A 20,507-nucleotide genomic window follows, 5' to 3' on the forward strand; every position below is an offset into this window, starting at 1 on the left:
TGAGCATTGAAGCTGCAGGGACTTCATCTCATAAACTTAAAAATACTCTAAAGTTCATAGTTCAACATACATACATATACATTAGGACGCTACACTCCGCACTTTAACATTGTGTATTTTTAAACGATAAAATGCAAACAGCAATGCAACCGCCCTATTCTTTAGTGATCTCAATTAGAGTACAAAGCAATGGGTTATGCCCAGGATTTGATGATTTGCCTTAACTTTTAATAACACTAGGTGAGTTATCCCATGTTACAAATAGGCTCTGAAAAAGGGTGATCTCACTTATATATTAAACATCGTAGCTCTTAATAATCCAACTGAAAAGTGCAACAACCAAATGAAACAGTTTTTGTGATGCAGTCCGAATTCAAAGAATTCTAATAAAAAAAACACACTTAAATGCATTTTATTCTGTGCTCTTATACTGTTAATCAACAGGTAAATGACATTTATCATTTTGTAAATTCTCATTTGCATAAGGCTAAATCAGTGAAGCTGATTCGACGTCTGGAGGAGAGTCGAGAGAGAGAGAGAGAGAGAGAGAGAGAGAGAGAGAGAGAGAGCGGAGAAAAGGGCATGGTCACATGCTCTGGCTTGGTTAAACACACGCAGGACACGGGACAAAGAGGACTGTAGCGACCACACAGCTCGCAAAAAATCTTTACAGCCAGAATTGGTGTGAGTTGGTGCTTCTGAACGGGGAGCCGAGCCGCCCGTCGCGTCATTCAGGATGTGGTGGGACTCTAGGAGGGGGAGAGAGAAGAACAACAGGAAGCCAAGGACGCAAAAGTAGTAAAAGGAATCGATACAAAACAAAACCTTCCGACGGTCTTTCCTTGAATAAAAAAAACGGGGGGAGGCGCTCATTTTCCCAGGCAATCACACCCCAACCCTCAATAAATACCTTCATTTAGAACTCAGTTTGATACAAAATAAAACTTAAAAACTGCATTCCGTTAGTTTTTTTCCCCTTAAAGAAAACTCAGATGCAGCGAAGCAGGAGTAAAATATTACAATCATATTTACATGACACGATATCCACACTACTTCATTGAATTGGTCGTCGTTGAACAGGGCTTCTTTTCCTCGGATCGTCCCAACTTTCTCTCCAAGTCTCCCCGAAGAGTCTTGAGCTCTCATGCATCGTAAGACCGCGCCACCTCCCTGAGACCCTCCAAATGTGCCGACACGCTCCGCGACATTGAGGGTACGCACGGCACGGCACGGACACAGGACGGACATGGTTCTAATATTTCCGTTGACACCAGAAGATAGAGTGGGGTTTTTGTTTTTTGGGGGTTTTTTTTTGGACAATCCGACGCAGAGATGTGAACGCCTAGTCATGGACACTGTTGAAGAACCCCCCAAAAGGACCCTGGGTCTTAGTCCACTCCGCCTCCAGGGGGAGCAGGTTGCGTGAGAGACCGGGCGGCTTCTTCCCGTTAAGGTTGTGATGGAGCTGGATCTGCTTTTTTTAACGCAGTTCAGGACGCCGCTGTTTGGACCCATCTGGGGAACGATTTGAAGAAAAAAAAAACAATCAGCAATAGATGCACAACTCATTACAACTGTACAGGACATGAAATCCCACGGACATACAGTTGAGGATTGATACTACTTCTTTAGTGGTTGTATAGGTTATTTGAAGTATCGTGGCATTACAGAAGCGTGTTCCTAAAGGCTCATCCACGTGCCGAGCAGGATGTCGGCGACTGTTGCTAATGGAGCCGTGCGATGCGTGAAGAAGGAGCTTGCTCTCTCTTCATCAAGCCGCTGGAAGGCTCGCCAGCCTGATTGCCAGCAATCACGTAGGATGTTTGAATAATTCATGAGGACAAACCAGGGAGCTGACAATGGAGTTTTAACTTTGTTTTCAGTCTTCAGTCTCAACTGCATTCCTCTTTGATAGCCGCCACCATCGAGCAACAGTGTGATCTCTGTAGAGAATTGAAAAATAATGACGGCGCGCCGCCGTTGCCGGATCCTGAACGTGGGCGCTTACCTCGCGTGCCTACACCAGCCCGTCGTAGAGCGACAGGGCCTGAACGATGGAGGGGTCCGCCTTGGAACCCTCCTGGAACTCCTGCAGAGTCAGCTTGCCGTCTGCATTCTGCAGCAAAGAACAGAACAGATGACGCGTTGAGACCAAAAACCCTGTTCATCGATTGGGGCCGGGAGGTGCAAAGACGCGGCACGGCCAGCAGGGGGCAAAAGTGTTTCTCCTGCAGAGCGACGTGTCAGGCCGGACTGATTTAGCTCCTCGCTGCTGGCTGCTCACCTCCCTCGCCTGCCAATACAAATGACTGAGTGCCACTGTGTCGTACAGCGGGTCCAGCGGGCCGGTCTTGGCACCCGTGGCCATGCAGCTGACAAACACGCCCATGCAGGCTCTGTCTCATCTTTCACTGAAGCTCTGGGGTGGTGGTGGTGGTGGTGGGGGTGGGGGTTCTCAGAGCTGAGGGGTTACCACAGAGCACTCACCAACAGTGTTTATAGACTGCAGGCGACGTCTGTTACGCTGCGATGGCTACAGTGAACTGCTCTTAACCCCTCGATGTCTGGGTCAAACCCCTTGGGTTTGACCCAGACATTACTGCGTTGTATAAAGATATTTTACCATTACTGTAATACACTGTGAAAGACAAGCCCTCTCTTTGGTTGTTGTACAAGTTAGATGAAGAGGTGGAAAAAGTACTGGAAAGCCCTACTTAAGTAACTGCCACCGCAGAGAGTATACAATTAGTTTATTAAAATACTTTTCAGCCCTGAGACATATATTTGCACAAGTTAACCAAACTGCAGCTCGTATATAAAAAAACAAACAAACATAGAAATGCTTTGCTTTGATTGGCTCTGGACTATTTTTAAATTGTCGCTGCTATTTCTTCTAAATAGTTCAGTCAGTTTCTGTTTAATCATAGGTTTACCCCTAAAACAGTCAGCTTAATTGAAAAGAGGAAATTACTCCAATCATTTCTACTGTAAATGAAAAAGATTACTGAAGTGATAACAACTTTATTTTAGTTGTACTCACTAAAGTACCACGACAGGGTAGAACGTACTTTCCGATGTCACAGATACGCACCTTGTCCATCATGGCAAAGATACGGTCCACCCTCTTTTCCGGCGTGTTCTCTTCCTCTGGCAGCTCTACGGTGTTTCCCTGCAGCAGAGAGTGTAGTAGTACAGTATCCTAGTATTACGTGTTCATATAACCGGAGCTCCGAAAAGCCTCATGTTTCCAAGCAACTCACCACCATCTGATATATGGCATCCACGATGTTCAACATCTCATCACGGGTGATGTAGCCGTCGTTGTCGAGGTCGTACAATTTGAAAGCCCCTGTAGGGAGAAACCCATTTAGAAAATAACCATTACAACCTTCCCCTCCCCGCTCCACAGATAACAGATATACACTCACAACGTGTGCAGAGTGGAATTAATGTGTTATTTTCTTCAGAAAATAATACGGATACAAATGAATACAGAATGTTTCTGTGCAAAAACCACCTAATGCTCAGGCAGTTCGAACAAACAATAGATTAGGGTTGTAGTTGTTTAAAATAACCACCAGACAGTCTCATTTTGGACATTTCAGTTTGATCGGAGCATTTTCTCATTTTCAGACCAGGGTCGTGACCCCGAGGTTGCGACGGCCTGTTGCAGCCCTTCTTTATTTCTCGTTTATTTGCCGTCTGCTGGGCGCCTTTCTTATGCGACGCATAACAATGGACCCTAAGCCCTTTTTGTTTGAGTGTCAAAATGCAGCGGGGGGCGGGGTGGCTTCCTCCTTACATCTTAGCTTCTCATCCAGGGTTCCCCGGGAGGTGACCGACAGAGCCTGAATGAACTCGGAGAACTCGATGCGTCCATCCTGCGGAGCGGCAGAGGAAGACATCAAAGAGTCAAACTCAAAGAGTTGGTCACTGATTTGTCACCGCTTTGGGCATTACACACGTTTAGAAACCCAAAGGAAAGTGTCAGAAAGCCTCATTGGACCGAGATACGTTAAACACATTCTATTACCCTGAATAAGACATCGTCTTAATTTTAGAAATCAGATGTTAACACGACCACTACAAAAACCTAAAAGCCTAAGATTGGTGAAAGACGGACGTTGGCACGTAAACATCCTGATACAGTGTGAGAGTGGCCCCCGGGGAACAGGACAAACATCTTCTTCCTCCTTGCTGTACTTTTTGGAGCCTCCTCCTCGCATTATTCTTCCTCCAAACGGGGCCAGACGCTCGCTCCAAGTCAGCTGCTATTTCTGCCCTGCACCTGGCTCGCTCTCCCGAGGCAGAAATATGTCACCTCTGATCATTAGGAAGATGGATGCAAGCGGCTCCGATTTTAAAAGTTACGGCAGGCGGTACCGTGACTGTGTTCTGAGGGAAATGGCATCAAACCCCCCCCCCCCCCCCCCACACACACACCTAACAGACCATGCAAAATAAATCCTACAAGGTTAAAAACGATTTAATCCAGACATTTTTTTATTTCTGCTCATCCTTGTTGTGATGCCACGCACCGCATCCTGCCACAGGAGGCTACATTTCCAATTATGTTCCAGAGATTGTAGCCGGCAGCATTCCACTCCTGGGGCAGTCGCTTCCTTCAACAATGGAATTGGCTGCAGACGCAGCAAGCGGCTGAATACAAAATGAAAACTAGCGTTTGCAAAGAGGAACTGCGTGTTCACTGAATAGCTCCTCGAGCGACGGAGCCCAAACTCAAGTAACTCTAATCGAATCATGGTGCGGCCTCAAAGGGATCCTACTCGGGCTGGTAAATAAAAAATAGCTTCCAGACTCATAACAAAAAATGTATGGAAATTTACACTCTTACACAAATTCAAACTCACACTTTAAACTGGAGTCTGCGTTGTGCTGAAGAGCGGTCTCCTTCCTGCGTCACAGGCGTCATTTCCCGACGTCCGTCCGGCTTAAAGCTCGGGGCGCGAGTGAGATCATGCGTAGAACTCGTCCACCCACCCACCCACCCTACCCCCCTCGATTCCTACCTACGGCCTCCAGGCCGTGACTGTATCTGCACCAGACATCTGAGTGGCCAGACGCTGCACGGAGCAATTACCATGTTTAAATTAGCGCAGAAAAACCTATTGAGATCGATGACTTCTCTAACCATGGGGTGCCTACAGCTAATGAAGGTCACAGATAAACATCAGACGGAGCAATCATCTGATCTCCTGGGCTCCTAGCCTCTCAACCCCCCCCCCCCCCCCCCCACCGGTCAATAAACACCCTGAGGTGGCGGTGGGCTCACATGCAGATTATCTTCCACAGTGTGGTAACAACCCCGATCGACCTTAAACTGCATCCTCATTGCTGCACCTCGGAGCGATGGAGTGATCTCGAAATGCGATCGGAGCTATTGTTTGAGATTCACAAGATCCTTCTGCATGAAAATGTTCAGGGGTACGCCGTTCCCAATAAACCCCCGGGACTTTCCACATGTGGAATTACAGTCCGCAACTAGAAGAGGATCCGAGAAGTGTGGTGTAGAGTGCCAACGGATGTCAATGTCCAAAACGCATCATTTCCTCGAAAGCAGTGCGTGGCTCCAGCCCGCTGCCGAATGGATGCCGATGAAATACTTTGGAGGCGCGAACAAATCATCCGCTGTAACCAAACAAAGCTATTTCCCTTGACAGTCACGTTTTGGTGTGCAGTGAAGTTCATTATGCGACTGCGTTGGAATCGTCAACAAACACATTCTAACACTCAGAACCGCCCAATAACATAACAACTCTAACGAGGAAAATCCAAATACCTTGTTTTCGTCAAAGACGTTGAAGACAAATGAGGCAAACTTGGTGGGATCCCCGAACGGAAAGAACTGTTTATAGATCTTTTGGAAACCGACGGCATCAAGCTGCCCACTTGGACAATCCTTGATGAAGCCTTTGTACCTGTTGGGAAAAAACGATGTGAAAACACATACGTACGGGGGGCATACGTATATTTTAATGATGTAAAGAGTATACGGAGTTTTGACAAAACTGGAGCGCAGTCAATGATAAACGATTAAGGGCTTCATCCACTTCCCAGCAGATCGCGTGGGCGTCGCTGATCCAGTTTGAAAAAGGACGTCGGATCACAAAAGGTGAAGCGCCAACGCTGTCTCACTCGTCGGCAGATACGACAATTGCGTTAATCCAATCGTGGGGCCAGAGTGTTCAACGCTAATCAAATTACTCTCCAGCACCCTCTTGATAGTATGCATAAACGATAGATGATTCTGCGAGCTTCCGCTGGCCCCGGGAGAGGGCAGATCTCAAAAAGTGACTGAACATCTCAGTCAGTCTAAATATAGAAGCATTTCATAAGCAATTTAAAGTCACGCAAAAAGGTACAAGTTTCCTTGTCTGGCTCACTGAAGGAACTGTGCATTAGTGTCCACTAACAAGACTGATGGTACGCAGAGTGAGGGAGAGAGAGCGACTGCAAAAAGAGTCAAATATTAGATGGGGAGGGGTAGGAGGTAGCCGAGGGAATAAGAACGGGAAAAGAGGAAAGTAATTTGTCTTTATCGACAGCGAGTGCGAGGTGAGTTAATGTACAAAACCCTGTCCCCTGCTCGGCTATGAGTCAGTCAAGGCTTTTTTTTGAAACGAAGCTAGGCTGTGATTAAGGCCAGCGAGAAGAGCTCTAATGGAGAACGAAGCCCGGGCTGGATCCCTTCCACCCGTGCCTTGGCTCCCTCTATGTAAAAACTCTCTCACTTTTAAGCCGCCTGGGTGATAATGAAGCGGGTGTCGTAGCCTTAGAGACGGAAAGAGGCTCTGAGGAGCGGACACGAGAAGACAAGGGAACCATGTCATTCTCACATTTGCGTTATCGGGAGCCACCCGAGGAAATGAAAGCCTCGACCTTTACGATGCAGAATTAAATGTAATTGGTATCCAAAATGCAGGAAACACGACAGTGTTCCTCAGAGATGGCCTATTTTACCTGACTTTCCAAGGCTGTTTCCAAAACTTCTCTCCCGCTGAGAGAAATGACAATTGTTTTATACAGTGGAATATTCGACAAGCTTCAGAAGAGCTCATATCACGTGCCAGCATACTTTAGTTAAATTTGAGTTGTCCACATCCAATGCGATCCAGGTTTATTTTAGGGGGCCCGCCGAAGGCTTTTTTTCCCCACCCCGCCTAAAATTTCTAGGAGAAATCGTGCAAGGAAAAAAAACATGTAAAAATGGTTAAATATTGTCCGTGCATTTATTGCTGCAATTCGGTCATCCCATCAGCAGCCGCTACACTATCGTAACGTTATATATGCAGCTACCTTTCAGAGCCGGAAAGGAACCCACGGCGAGGCGGCATAAGCAGGCGATTCGTTTTCCCCCACATTTGTCAAATTCATTTGTACGTTGCCCCCTATTGGACATAGGTAAGGTAAAAAAAATTTTTTTCGGGAAATTCATGCAACAAATTTTTTCCCCCCCTCACAGTAACTGATGAGGGGAAAAAATGTATTACATGAATCTCCCATCAAATTGTTTCCCTCGCCCATGTTCCCTACGGGGCTGCATACATTTGTACACCCATGCGATTTACCCATTTATATAGCCTGGCTAGTTAGGCATGTAATACTGCATCAATACAAAGGTCATAAAATAACATTCATGACATTCAGTGGCAGTGACGGAGAAAGTGTTCCCATTACGCACGGTTGCACCCGGCTTTTTTTGGTTTCATTCAATTACAATAAATACATCTAGAATAAAAACACTCTCCGGATCACGGAGAACGGATGCGTGTGGGCGATCACGTTACGTGCATGCGGAAAGGATCTCTTGTTCACCAATCAGTCAGTGTCCATTACGGTAACAAGATAAACAGATAGAAGCTTACAATATGCACAGGGATAACATTTCAATGGGGAATTATAAATAAGGGGAATCCATAAATATATTTTTATTTGTGTGAATCGAACACGGCTCTCCGTGCGCCCCGATCGCCGTGCCTCGTTCCTCCGAATAAAACAAATAAAAACAGTGTGGGCACTGGGCACGGAGGAACGGGGCACGACTCGTAAAGATAATTTCCTGCGCATAACGCACGGAGAGGGAGTGATCGTGGAGTGAGTCACGGAGAAAGCATACCGTTCCAAACGCACTTGTTTCACTCCATGAGCAGATGTAAAATAAAATAACCGACATCTAAAATAAAAACACGCTGTTTTGGCGCCCCATCGCTGGCGCCCGCATTGTCGGTTCCGTCGGAGCTGCGACATAATCACCATCAATGCCACGTGCGCCACCACCACCAAATCCTCCGTCTGTTTCCTCGCTGTTGCGCCGCTACGCGCATACGTCCCCATACTGTACATCCTCTCTGTGCGCAAAAGTGAATGAGCTCCGCCCGTCGCCGTGGTCCCACGGACGGACGAACGAACAGGGGGGGATGTTTCGATACTGTCAAAATATTACAAATGGTGGCGAATATTGGCCCAAGCCTAGTGTATTCTAGTTTGTTTGTGTTTGTTTGTGTATTGGACATTTCCATCTTTCTATTTCATTCTAATAGCTATGTATTATAAGTGATTTTTCATGTGTGGTGAATAACCATTAGTGCTAGGCAGCCAGTCAGGTCTGCAAGGGGAGGGCAGGAAGATGCAGGAGAGGCACTGCAGACAGAGGTGACTAAACATTATCCAGGAGATAGGCCAGGGGGACTGGGTTTACGGATGAAGGATATCCTGATTGATTGTAAATCCAAATTAACTTTTCCTTTATTAGTAAATATGCTGCTGATAAACACAGAGCCAACTGATTTCTGTCTGCTCCAGGGAGGCAGTGGATGGGCTACATCAGGGGGAGACTGACTTTGGGGGGCCTTGTTCAAATGTTTTACAGGGCAAACAAAATAAAGAGGGTCAAACGCTCAGTCACTGGATGCTTTTTAATTACAGCACTTCATGTTATTTAAGTGGCATATAAAGCTGTTTCAGTTGTAGACAAATCCTTCAATAAACATTTAAAATGTTACAATTTCTAATGTTTGTCACACATTTCATTTTTTTTTTCCACGTTTTTTCTCCTCAATACATTGCTGTGATCTTTTGCAGAACTTACATTCCAAATATAAATGTACATGGAGTTGACTGTGACGGTAAAGCCGAACCGACCGGAGTCGCTGTCACGCAAAGTTACCACCTCTGCCTTGTTTTGAGCCAGGAAAAATCCTGCAATACAGCCAATCTCGGGGGCTTATTGGTTCCCCTTCTGTTTCTATTATCCTATAGTTAGACCAAATTCACTGGTACACACCGTTCAGGTTGTCTAAAATGTACTGACATTTAATTTGGAGGAACTTGACATATGGTAATAACTTTCTTACAAAAGTCCCATGATTTCACATATTGTAATATGTGACATTTCACATTTGCGTCACATGGGTGAAGGTTTTACAGTGCACCAGTTAGCATCATACCATGGGATTTACATGCGCTACACATGGGTTTCAACTTCAATATTCTGAGATTCACATGTGACTCACATGCAATTTGGTCCAAATATACATATTTTATCATGCAGTTGACATTTGGCGGCATGTGGTTAAATGTTAAATGTCACATGTGAAATCATTTGACTTTTCTGTAAATGACAGCTTTGTCCGGATTCCTAATGCCAAAGAAACTGTCCGTTTGAATGAAGCTTAAAAGGAAAGAAATTGCCGCGACAGTAGCAAAGTCTTGTGTGACCGTGGCCTCGACATATCTATTTTTCCCACTGTATTCTCACAGGAACACTGTAGACATGTGACCGCGTGAATCAGACCAAGCTAGGGAGCCAGCATGAAGATCAAGTATTTATTGCTGGCATCCACATCCGCTATTTGGCAGCCACCCTGGCAATTGCTGAAGCGTGGCGCAGAATGTTGCTTTTGCTCCTGTCGAGTTGACAGGAGGCGTCACTCCACTACGGCATTGATTTCAGGTGAACTCCGAGAATACTAACACAGTCCCTGTGGACAGAGAATCAAGGTGTAGGGAACAAATGCAAGGCTCAACGCAGGCATTTATCTAACCTTGCTCCTTCTTCTGTGTCCGTGCCTGTGCTCTAATTACACGCCATCTGGCATTTCCCCGGGTAAAATTTCCTCTCATCCCTCACTGTTAGCCGCGGTGATTGCTGCGGATCTTCAAGTGAGCACTCGTGCCACTTCACTGTGAAAGGCAGCGAGAGTGGCGGAGACGTGGCCACAAAGACAGGAGGAGGACGGAGTGCGTGGGAGGGGGTGGGGGTGGGGTAGGAGGGGTAGGAGGGATGGAGGGAGGGAGGAAGGGGTGTATTCCGCCCCAGTAAACCAAGGCGGCCCCGGAGGCGGGGTGGCTCCAAGGCACTGGACCTGTCGATGCCCAGTGGTGTCTAAATATCGCCGCGACTGCGAGTCCGTGATTGCACCCGGTTCTCCCCGCTAACCCCAAAGCCGAGGCTGCGCAGAGCGGGATAGCAGGATGTGTGATAACTCGAGTGTGAACACAGGAGAGAGGGGGAGAGAGCGAGAGAGAGAGAGAGGGATCACTATATTAAAGAGCACCCACTCCTGAGATACTGTGCGCGGTTCTTTTTGTTTAGCCTGTGCAGACAAATAATAGCCTTTACAGCGGCATGCAGTGGATGAAGGACTGGGAGGCTCATGCGTGAATCATCGTTGTAATGAAGATGCATTGCCTGTTGTGCACTTGCCCGTGGTGCACAAATTGTGCTGTGGGGGGGGAAAAAGGAAAAATGCAAAGCCTATCCTACCAGTGCTACCCCGTGCTGCGGGGCATGAAAGGGCCGTAGATGTCTCTGTGTCACTCAGGACTGTTCGTCATTTAAAGAACTGACGCCAGTATAGACACAATGATTTCTATACCAGTTCCTAGGGCTGTACCAGACTCAGAATTTTGTCGGTCGAATCGGATTCGGTTGTCATTCGGGGCGCACAGAGAGCTGTGTTTGATTCATACATATAACAATTTATATTTATTGATTCCCCTTATTTGGAATTCCTAATTTTATGTTTTTTTATTTTTTAGTTGTATTCTGTTATTGGTAATGCACGCTAACCGACCAAAAAAAAAAAAAAAAAAAAAAAAGAAAAAGAAAATCCACTGCTGGACTTGAAGAATCTCATTCGACTGAGGGGTTTCTGACTGATGATTTGACTCGTCGACTTTCAGAGGGCAGCCCTACCAGTTCCTATACTTTTTTGTCGACTCCAGTTTTAATTTTTATACCAGAGATACTGCGTTATAGGTCATATACTGGATTTAAATTGTGTTATCACCCAAGATTTACTGGTGTCTAGGGCTGGGTATCTACGTTTGATGGTATTATGGTACTGGCTGGATTGCTTTGAGATGATCATGTTTCTCTCTCGGTACCAGTGAGTCAAACAAAGTCTTAAAAGGTGATTTTGAGATGATTTTTAAGGGTCTTATCATGACATGATCCATACAGGCGAAGGAAAGAGTGGGAGGAAGCCTCCCAGTGCAAGATGATTAGTGGATGGATGATTAATGGGAGTCATTCACAGGTAACATTCCACATCGATGAGGAATCTGGACACTCTGACATCATGTAGTCGTTTAGAGCCTGAAGCCGTGCTGATACCTTTGTGCGGGCCTGGCGCAGCACCGCCCGCTCAGATAGCGCAGGGCGTTTATAGCCGGCACATTCGCCATTGCAGTATTCTCAGAAACCATGGGTGGCAGTAGAGCGAGTGTACCGTGTGAAGCAGGAAGTAGTAAACGAAGAAAACGCTAGACAGCACTTGCAAACATGGCTGCACGCACAGAATCGGTGCTTGTGCGGAGGAGGAATTGCTGTTCATGGTGGTTGAACCGACAAAAGCGCCAAAAAGGAGAAAAGGAGCTGGTCTGTCCCCCCATTCCATGTAGAGACAGGAAAGGTGGGTTGAAGTTATGTCCTGCTCAAAATGTTATAGCAGAGGAACTTACTGAACTATGGAACAGTCACAATGTGCAATTATTCTCCCTCACTGCAAGTTCCTCTAAAAGTAAACTACACATAAATACCAATAACAACATTAACTTTTAATTTTAAACTGAGCTTTACGACAACCCTGTTAATTTACAAAAAAATCACCAAACCTGAGTGAGAAGTTTGCGTACACTATTTTGTCTCTGTGCCAAAAAGTAAATTGGTAGATTTTACATTTGACTTGTGCTGCGGATCAATGTCGTCTCACATATTAGAAATAAAACAGCAAAACGTTGATCTCCCATCGCTTCCGATGCATTTCCAGGGAACGCCCCTCGCGCCAAGTCACAAAATCTCGGCGGTCCCCACACACCCCCCCCCGATGACATCATTTGCGTCACGTATTCCCTCTTGCTCGGGGCAGGTATAAACCTAGCTTGACAGTGAATGGCCTTAACCCCGTGATTCCTCTAGTTATCTTAAATACCCCTCACAGATAGAGCAGCAAGCGAGGTTGTGGAGGAATGCACCATGGAAGCATTTGTATCACCGCAATCAGGCTTCAAAGTCACTCTGTCTCAGTATCATCAGTCTTCAAAGTCGTTCTATTTCCAGAGCTCATCTGTCTTCGGGGCAGTGTGAGGAAGAAGAGTACTTAAAGTACACTATCAAACCAACTTTTTAATACCCTATTCATAGCTTTCCGAATCAAAATGTTGGGCAGAAATTATATCATAGCGGGCTTCCCATGCCTCTCAGGAGTTTTGCCCGTATAAAACATATCCCACATCAGAGATGGACAAAAAAAAGACCATGAAAAATGAATGTGCTTCACTTACCACTGCTGAACCTCCTTCTCTGTAACTGTAAGAGAAGGAAAGAGAGACGTTAACACACAAAAAAAAAAAAGAAAAAAAACCTTGGGTGGCCTAGAAAAACAAGCGTGAGGTGCCAGGCGCTAACATCGTTGATCATCCTGGCCTAATCCTTTCCCCAAACTTTCATCGTATTGAAACTAGAGCAACAGTGTGAAGCAACCTCCATATGTGGCCTCAAGAAAAACGCTTTCGTATTGTTAAATGTTCAATCGCTCATTCCACGATTCCTTCAACTGGGCAGAGTTAATAATTTGTCCAAGCAGAACAGTAGTGGATTAGAGAAGAAACACCATGCAGAAGTGAAAGACGTGCAAGGTTGAGGCAGTGAAAGCCAGGAGCAGATTTCCATGGAGGAAAGCGAGCGCGGTTGTCACGATTTGTATTTGAAATTGAAAATCGATGGAAATTAGCCAACTTTGAAATTCACAAGCAGGTTTACGATTCTCCCCGTACTTTTGTGGGTAATATTGTCCGACACAAGGTCCACCGGTAAACAAAAGCAGTGTGCACTGGGGGGGGGGGGGGGGGTGCAGGGAACTCGCGGGGTCGACTGCTCCCAACCGACTTTCATGAAGTTTGGTTCGGCGTCGGGTGAGCTGCGGTCGGCTCCGTGGAGGAGGCGCTGGGGTGCATCCCTAAATGCACACTGCATTCCCCCCACCTGGCACTAGGGCTGCAGGAACGAAATTTGAATCGAATTTGAATATTACAAAAAAAAATAACAATAAAGTTCAGTATAAGTACATCCAGCACAGTGAACACACATTAGAGAAAAAAATTATCCCGGTAACCGTGTGCGAACGTCCAGTAATTCCACAGATGTGGCAATTGAAGTGGGAAATAAACCCAACCATCACCGACGGAATGTCCTCTAGTGCTAGAGGTTCCCAGTGACCGGCTCGCGGACCGTGCCGGGGCCGCGAAGCTTTTGCCACCGGACCGTGAGAACACGGGTGGGATTTTTTCAGGAGCGACCTGCAGCGGAGCAACAGCAGCAGAAAACGGAGCAAATGAAATACATCTAGAGTTTTTATTTGCTTTGTTTGGAGAAAAGACTGCTCTGATCGGAGCTGCGGAGCTGCAGGTAGTAATTTGCACTTTACTACCAGCATTCCCCTCCGGCAAAAATAGCATCAGTTTTTCCGTGCATATTTTAGTGAGTAACTTAGGTAGTGTAATAAGTAACTTTTTGTTTATTAGTCTAAAGTCTAGTTTTAAGAAAGCTCTTCACAGTTTAGGTGTGCTGTTTAAATATTGTCATATTTTTGTTATTATTTTTCATTTTTAATGTTCAAATTAAAAGTTACTTGTTGAGAAACAACTGTTTTTCTTTACAAATCAAGACTCGATAGTCTAACAATGGCATAGCCGTCAGGCGTTGAAAAAAAAAAAAAAAGGATACATCGAAAATCTAATCAAATCGTGACCCTAAAATCAAAAGTCAAATCAAATCGTGGATTTGGAGAATCATGACACCGCTAGAAAGAGAAGAACTTATCGTGCCTGCACAAGCCGTATTATCTCTCAGTATCTAATCAGCCAATCCCTCATGGCTCTCTCGGCTGTCTTCTCTCTCCCAAGTAAGCAATGCAATTTCCATCCTCTCCGGCCCCAGGGGTTACTGCTGCAAACAAAGGCTGCAAATGAATGGCAATAGTGGTCTTGTGGGGAGAGGTTTTTTTGGATTCACTCAGCTAGTGTCTGAGGCCAGTGGACCTCTAGCTCAATCTCCTGCAACTGTTGGGCATTGGGGATGTTTGGGGGGCAAGGTGCTTTTTTTTTAAGCATTCAATAGAAGAAAGCGCAGGATGAACAATGTAACATCAATACAAGCGGTTTGTTTAGTCAATTTATTATTTCGAGTGAAATTGGCTTTTTTTTTTTTTTTTTATCTCTCCATTTAGCAGCTGAGAACCCAGAGCAGAGGAAACACTGACCAGATTTGATCCTACAATAGGCTGTTGGCTTTGCAACGAAAGGCTCTTTTGGGCACATAAAAGTAATAGCTTCCATGGAAAATAACACACGGATTCATACACCTCACAGATCCCAATCATGCTGATCTAAATTGCACTTCAGCAAAGGGCGGTGAAGCACATATCCTCAAGCGCAGCGTCACAGTGAGGTGTTTTATGCAATGAATCCCACAATGTCACTGATGTAGTATTAGGGGAGATAAATGCGAAGCTTTTATATAAGGACTGCCATGTCAGGTAGCCCTGACCACACATCACAACTTTCGACTTGCTTTGCTGCAGCACTGTACAGGGAAGCCAAGCCAAGCCCAGCTACTATTAAATTGGCCTCAAAAGTCAATGTCGTCCACAGAATTAAGGCAATTTACCATGGCTGGGATTTAATAGAAATGCCTTACATAACTCTGTCAAAGGTAATGGACAGCAATGCAATAAGCCTATATGGTGAAAGAGCAGGGCCAGTTCTCCACCTGTTGTCCCTGCAGGGTCTGCTAGTGCACACGCTGCTTACGTTTTATGTCACTATGCACCCCCCTCATTGCTCTGACAACTTACCAAATCGTCACGCTAATACGAAGGCACGGCCTGTTGCCATTCAACTAGGGTTGTTGGTCTTTCTGTGGTATTCCATACCAGCTGTTGGAAACCCATTTTTTGAGGATCAAGCCTGGCTCTAAGCAGAGGTAGCATTTAAATCCTTTCCGTGTCAGCAGCGAAGGTACTAGCAAGCCAGTCTTCATTAGGCTTTGTTATTGTCCAAGAGCGGGCTGTTTTAATGGTTAAAATATACCGATCAGCCTCAACATTAAAACCACTGACAGGTGGCAAGTGAATAATATTGATCATCTGGTTCCAATGGCACCTGTCAAGGGTGGGATATATATGGCAGCAAGTGAACAGTCAGTTCTTGAAGCAGGAAAAATGGGCAAGCGTAAGGATCACATCCTGACGCAACTTTCACGTGGATGGCCGGGGTCAGGGTCCGATCCTATCGAGCATCAGTGGGATGTGCTGGAACAACAAGCCCGATCCTTGGGGGCCCCACCTCACAACTTACAGGACTTAAAGGATCTGCTGTCTTGGTACCAGATACCACAGGACACATTCGGAGGTCTTGTGGAGTCCATGCCTCCACGGGTCAGAGCTGTTTTGCGGCACGAGGGGGAGCTACACAATATTGGTGGTTATTAGTGGTGGTTTAAATGTTGTGGCTGATGGTATACATGATTAGTTAGTTTATAGTGACATCTTGCCTGTCAAAATGACAAGAATATACAGGCAAAAAATCTGTTCAGCTTCAGAGAAAGGACTAAACTAGCAAATCAACGCAACAATGGAAGGAGGAATAGCACGCCTACTTGGTCTTTTTTTGTGTTGGCTCCTGTCAACGTTAAATATTAGCTTCTAGAGGAAAATCTTACTATTTAATCAGCACACAATTGGGCACACATTTACTGTCCCCAATCTGTCAAGCAGTGAAAGCAACCTTTGGCTCGAGCAGCAGACAAACCCACTCATGGGTGAAGGAGAGGGAAACAGCAAAAGACTGAGGAAAGAAGCAATAGATTGTGTGTAAAGTGGGAGAACAACAAGGGAGAAGAGAGAAAGCTTGGTGCCCCTCTAAGCGATCCTAGCCAGATAAGATCCTAATTATACTATTCCATTCCCTGCTCAAAGAGGGCAATTAGGGGATAAAGGGAAAGAGGCAGAGGGTGAAAGGGTAAGAGAGAGAGAGAGAGAGAGAGAGAGAGAGGGACAAGGAGAGAGCTTGTGTCTAAAGGACAGCAGCAAACAGCGCAGCACAAAGCCCAATCTTCCTCCACAGCAATTTCCTGCCACAGCAGCTTTCCTTGGTATTGCCTTGGAGAGACCCACCACAGAAATAACGCTATCATTAAGCGGCCATTTGCCTGGCGACTCCCATCCACACCTGCAGACTGCGCTGCACAAATGATCATGCCTCATCCCGGGGAAAAAACAAACTGGGGTGATTAAAAACATGCGGTTGTACATCCACGGAAATAGTCGCTGGTACGGTGACAAATTGGACGTGTCAATCTGTGTTGGCCTGGTGACAAGCGGAATGCCACGGATCATAGATTCATTCCGTCTCTCCGTTCGTCCTCCGCTCTGTTCCTCATTTCGAGGCAATGCTTAAAAATAGAAAAGAGCTATTAATGTTTCATCCAAACAGAAAAGGCTCTCAAAATGTCCGTAAAGATGAAAGTCATAACAACATTGTGTTATCCAGCCTATCAAAGTATTTGTCATCGATGCATTCTTGGCTCAATTCAACGTGATTTAAAGGCGCTGATTACGAACACCGATCCAAAAACAGTGCACCTGCAAATCAAGCGGAAAACCCGCCACCAGATGACATTTGGCGTAAACCGCTGTGAATGAAATGAAAACATAGAATCAAATTCATTCATCTATACTCTATATATTTTTACCGACTGTATGTAATGTTTCTCACCACTTGTCGGGATGGTTCTCACAAACCTCACAAAATAATTACTTCTCCGATGCAACTGTCAACAAAACCCAAAAGCGACAAACAGGAATGTGGGAGTACTCACAGTAGGTTTTCCTCGTCAGATCCTCCACCACCTCGGGTTTGAGCTTGCTGTTTGATTTCCCCATGGTCTCCGCCTCAACTCCACACCTGCAGCTCCACCTTGGTCACTACCTCCGTCCCGGTCTCCTCCTCTGCCAAGGCGCGGACACAAAATTTTGGGCTTGGTTTAAGCACACGAAAAATATGATATTTTGGAGATAAAAACAAACAACCTTTTCTTTGGGGGGGGGGGGGAAGCTCCCACTCCGCCCTGGACACTCCTGACAGCCCGGTCCAAACCCCCAGGGGCCCTTTGAACAACTGCCAGCAGGCTGTTGAGTTTCTATGAGCGCCTGAGTGCCAGTCTGTTTGCCGGCCCGCCCGCCTCTCTGCTCCCCGCGCAGCCAGACCGTGGGCGAGAGCAACATTGGGAAGCGTTGCTACCTTCCTCCTTGGATACAGGAGTCACTCTCGCAGAGCTGGGTTATGAGCTCTCATTCTTTTACAGTCGCACTCCACTACCCACCACCCCCTCCGCCTTTCCCACGGCTCTATCTGTTGCTCAGGGTTACTTACGACGGAGGACAACCCTCCCTCCCGACAGCCTCCATAAGAGGGTGTGTTAACTCCAACACATGGGACAGAACTCATTTGAGATGCACCCTTGCGTTCTTTCCTCTCACCCCCTGGCTTTGAGTCCAGGAGTCCATGCAGAAGTAGAAGGTAAAGGAGAGACAGATTAGGCGATCGTGGCGCCGCCCCCTGCGGCTGCCTGCGCAGGCACTCCGTGTCGGCCACGCACATTTTAGTATTTTTTTTCCGTTTCTGACATTTCACTGTATGTATGGAAATGTATGTGACGAATAAACCTCTTGAACCTTGAGATTACATATATGGCCTGCTCTTGTAGTTTTCTTTCAATGTAAATTCAACAGTGACATAAAATAGACCTGGTCCCCAGCTCCTGAAATAAGCATGCACGTTCAGCCGCCCGTCCAGCTCACAGGCGGAGGAGGAGTGACAGTTTTAAAGAGTGACAGTTCTCTTTTCTCCTCCATTGTCCATGACTCATAGTTCTCCATCCTCTCTGGCCTCACAGCAGCACTGCCCTACCCACTGAAGCCGGGGGGCGGGCGATGGATTTTTTTGCCTTATAATGACAACTGTGGTAGCCACGGACGTAGGAAATGGCATTGGGCACCTTCACTTCTTACATCTGGAGTTTTCTCTATCCATGGCCACGGCTGTCCCTCCAGGGCGTGCCACTTAGGAAATCAGCATCTCAGGTCGGCTCGGTCCTGTGTATTTCAGTTCAGACACTGTGAAGATACAAGGTAAAATAACAGAGCGTTGCAGTAACAAAGCGCAGTGTCTTTTTTATTCACGAGGGATGCGTGGACGAGCAACAACACACCAACACGAGCACTTGAATGAGACTACGATCAAAGCAGCCAGTCGTCCCATCGGGCTCTGTGGCCACTAGAGAAGGTAGAAACTGAAGGAGGGTAAGGAAGGCAACCAAAGCAAGAGAGGTGCTGGCACGGCTTATAGCTTGACAAGCAGTGAAGTGAAGGGGCTACCAATTGAGCCCCTTAACCGTCGCCGTCAAACTAAGAAGCTCCAAGTCATCACAGTGTAATGCCGCGATGCAAAGGACAAAACTAAAACTTGGAAACCAAATTTGCCTGAATTCAAGTGAAGTGGAAATATGTGGCTTGTCCAATAAGCCTGCACAAGTGGCAATCCATAACATTGTCTGTGTCCTGTGGATTACGCCACAAATCCCAGGATTCCATTCGAAACAGAAACTTTCTTTCCCCCCCCCAACATCTGGGTTAACCCTCACTTCACACTAAGCTGGACAAAATCTTTTATCGAAAGTGTGCCTTTGTCGGATCGATTGGTTCAATTGAATGTTTGTTTGTTTTTCTCGGCCACTCAAGGTGACGGGGCTACAAGGGGGGGGGGGGGCTGTTCTTTTGTGCAAACGTCCAACCGTATCGAGGTTTACTGACCACAACTAGCCACGCCGGTTCATGAAATTCTTTGCTTGCATGCCCGGATCAGTGCATTCTCGCAAGGCAAGGCGGACCCCGCCACCCTACAACGCAAACAGCATCTAGAGGAGCGCATCCGTAACGCACAACATAAATTGAATGGCTGTTTCCTATCTAGTGCAATATCTATCTATCTAACAAATAATCTTGCGGATTACCACTTTAAGTAGAACGAGGTGGCGAGAGGCAAAAGGCCGGTTTATTCTCGTGAATTAACCTCCATAACTTTATGTCACCACTATATGATGAGTGCCACTTTCACAGAGCAGCAGCAGCAGGTGGGGAGGGTTGCGTTGCGGTGCCATGGCAACACACTTTACGGCAACACAGTAACTACCGCACGACAACGCTCGGGGCGCGTCCATAAACGCCCTGCGTCAAAAGCAAAGAAAAGCAAATACGTTTCAACACACAACAGGCGGTGTCGTGCGGGGAGAGCCTACCGTGCCCGGTGTTGTCTGGGGGGGGGGGGGGGGGTGTCTTGTTCCGCGAAGCTCCCGCGTCCGTGGGTCCAGCGCTGGGAGCTGCTGCCTGACTTCCAGCCGCAGCCACAGTGACGTTGTCGCCTCCAACTGAACTCACTTCCAAACACGCGGATGACGTGACGTCACGCCGCCAAAGCCCAAGCGCCGGTTAGGTTATTTATTTACTTGTTTGTTTGTTGGTTTGTTTGTTTGCTATAATTCCTTTCTGCCCTCCGCAAAATACCACAACACGCCCGGTTTTGATTCCGCTTCTCATCCGCTATACTGGAATGACGTGGAATACGCCACCTGCATGTACACCACCCGAAGGTAAACCTGATAAACCAAGTGCCGCTGACGTTATCGGAGAGCCATGACGTCACAGAGTTCTGTGTCACGAGCTAATTGGCTCATTACGGGAATCCATTCGTGTGTTTCAAGCTGACACCCGACGCACGGAGCTAGTTTAAACAAATACATTGAGATGGAATATTGATTGAAATGATTTTTTATAACTCGCTGAAGAAAAAAAAAAAACACCGCAGCGACAAACGCAACAAACTATTCACCCTACAAAGAACACTTTGCCCCACGTCTGCCTAAGCTA

General features: G+C 46.4%; 1 protein-coding gene across 2 annotated transcripts; it reads right to left on the reverse strand.

Annotated features, from left to right (window-relative positions):
- Window positions 1–433: 433 nt before the first annotated feature.
- ncs1b (neuronal calcium sensor 1b) lies at window positions 434–19,955 on the reverse strand. 2 transcript variants are annotated; one of them, XM_080003503.1, is made up of 10 exons: window positions 19,880–19,955; window positions 18,594–18,698; window positions 17,402–17,531; window positions 12,808–12,832; window positions 5,801–5,939; window positions 3,803–3,881; window positions 3,261–3,349; window positions 3,092–3,169; window positions 2,009–2,116; window positions 434–1,515 (listed from the first exon to the last, which is right to left on the reverse strand). In XM_080003503.1, exons 3-9 carry the CDS (start codon window positions 17,463–17,465, stop codon window positions 2,018–2,020), a joined length of 573 nt encoding a protein of 190 aa, XP_079859629.1. In that variant the 5' UTR covers window positions 17,466–17,531; window positions 18,594–18,698; window positions 19,880–19,955; the 3' UTR covers window positions 434–1,515; window positions 2,009–2,017. The 2 variants fall into 2 exon arrangements, with proteins under 2 accessions (XP_079859629.1, XP_079859628.1); XM_080003502.1 differs by having other exon boundaries at window positions 18,581–18,698.
- Window positions 19,956–20,507: the final 552 nt, after the last annotated feature.

The sequence above is a fragment of the Zeus faber genome, assembly GCF_960531495.2.
Source record: "Zeus faber genome assembly, chromosome: 7".
Classification (NCBI taxonomy): domain Eukaryota; kingdom Metazoa; phylum Chordata; class Actinopteri; order Zeiformes; family Zeidae; genus Zeus; species Zeus faber.

Excerpts from the sequence above, each read along its gene's own strand:
- ncs1b (XM_080003503.1), bottom strand. The coding sequence starts at position 17,465 with ATGGGGAAATCAAACAGCAAGCTCAAACCCGAGGTGGTGGAGGATCTG. Across the intron at positions 3,170-3,260 it reads ATGCCATATATCAGATGGTG|GGAAACACCGTAGAGCTGCC; the intron begins GTGAGTTGCTTG and ends TCTCTGCTGCAG. Across the intron at positions 2,117-3,091 it reads TCTTTGCCATGATGGACAAG|AATGCAGACGGCAAGCTGAC; the intron begins GTGCGTATCTGT and ends TCTTTGCTGCAG.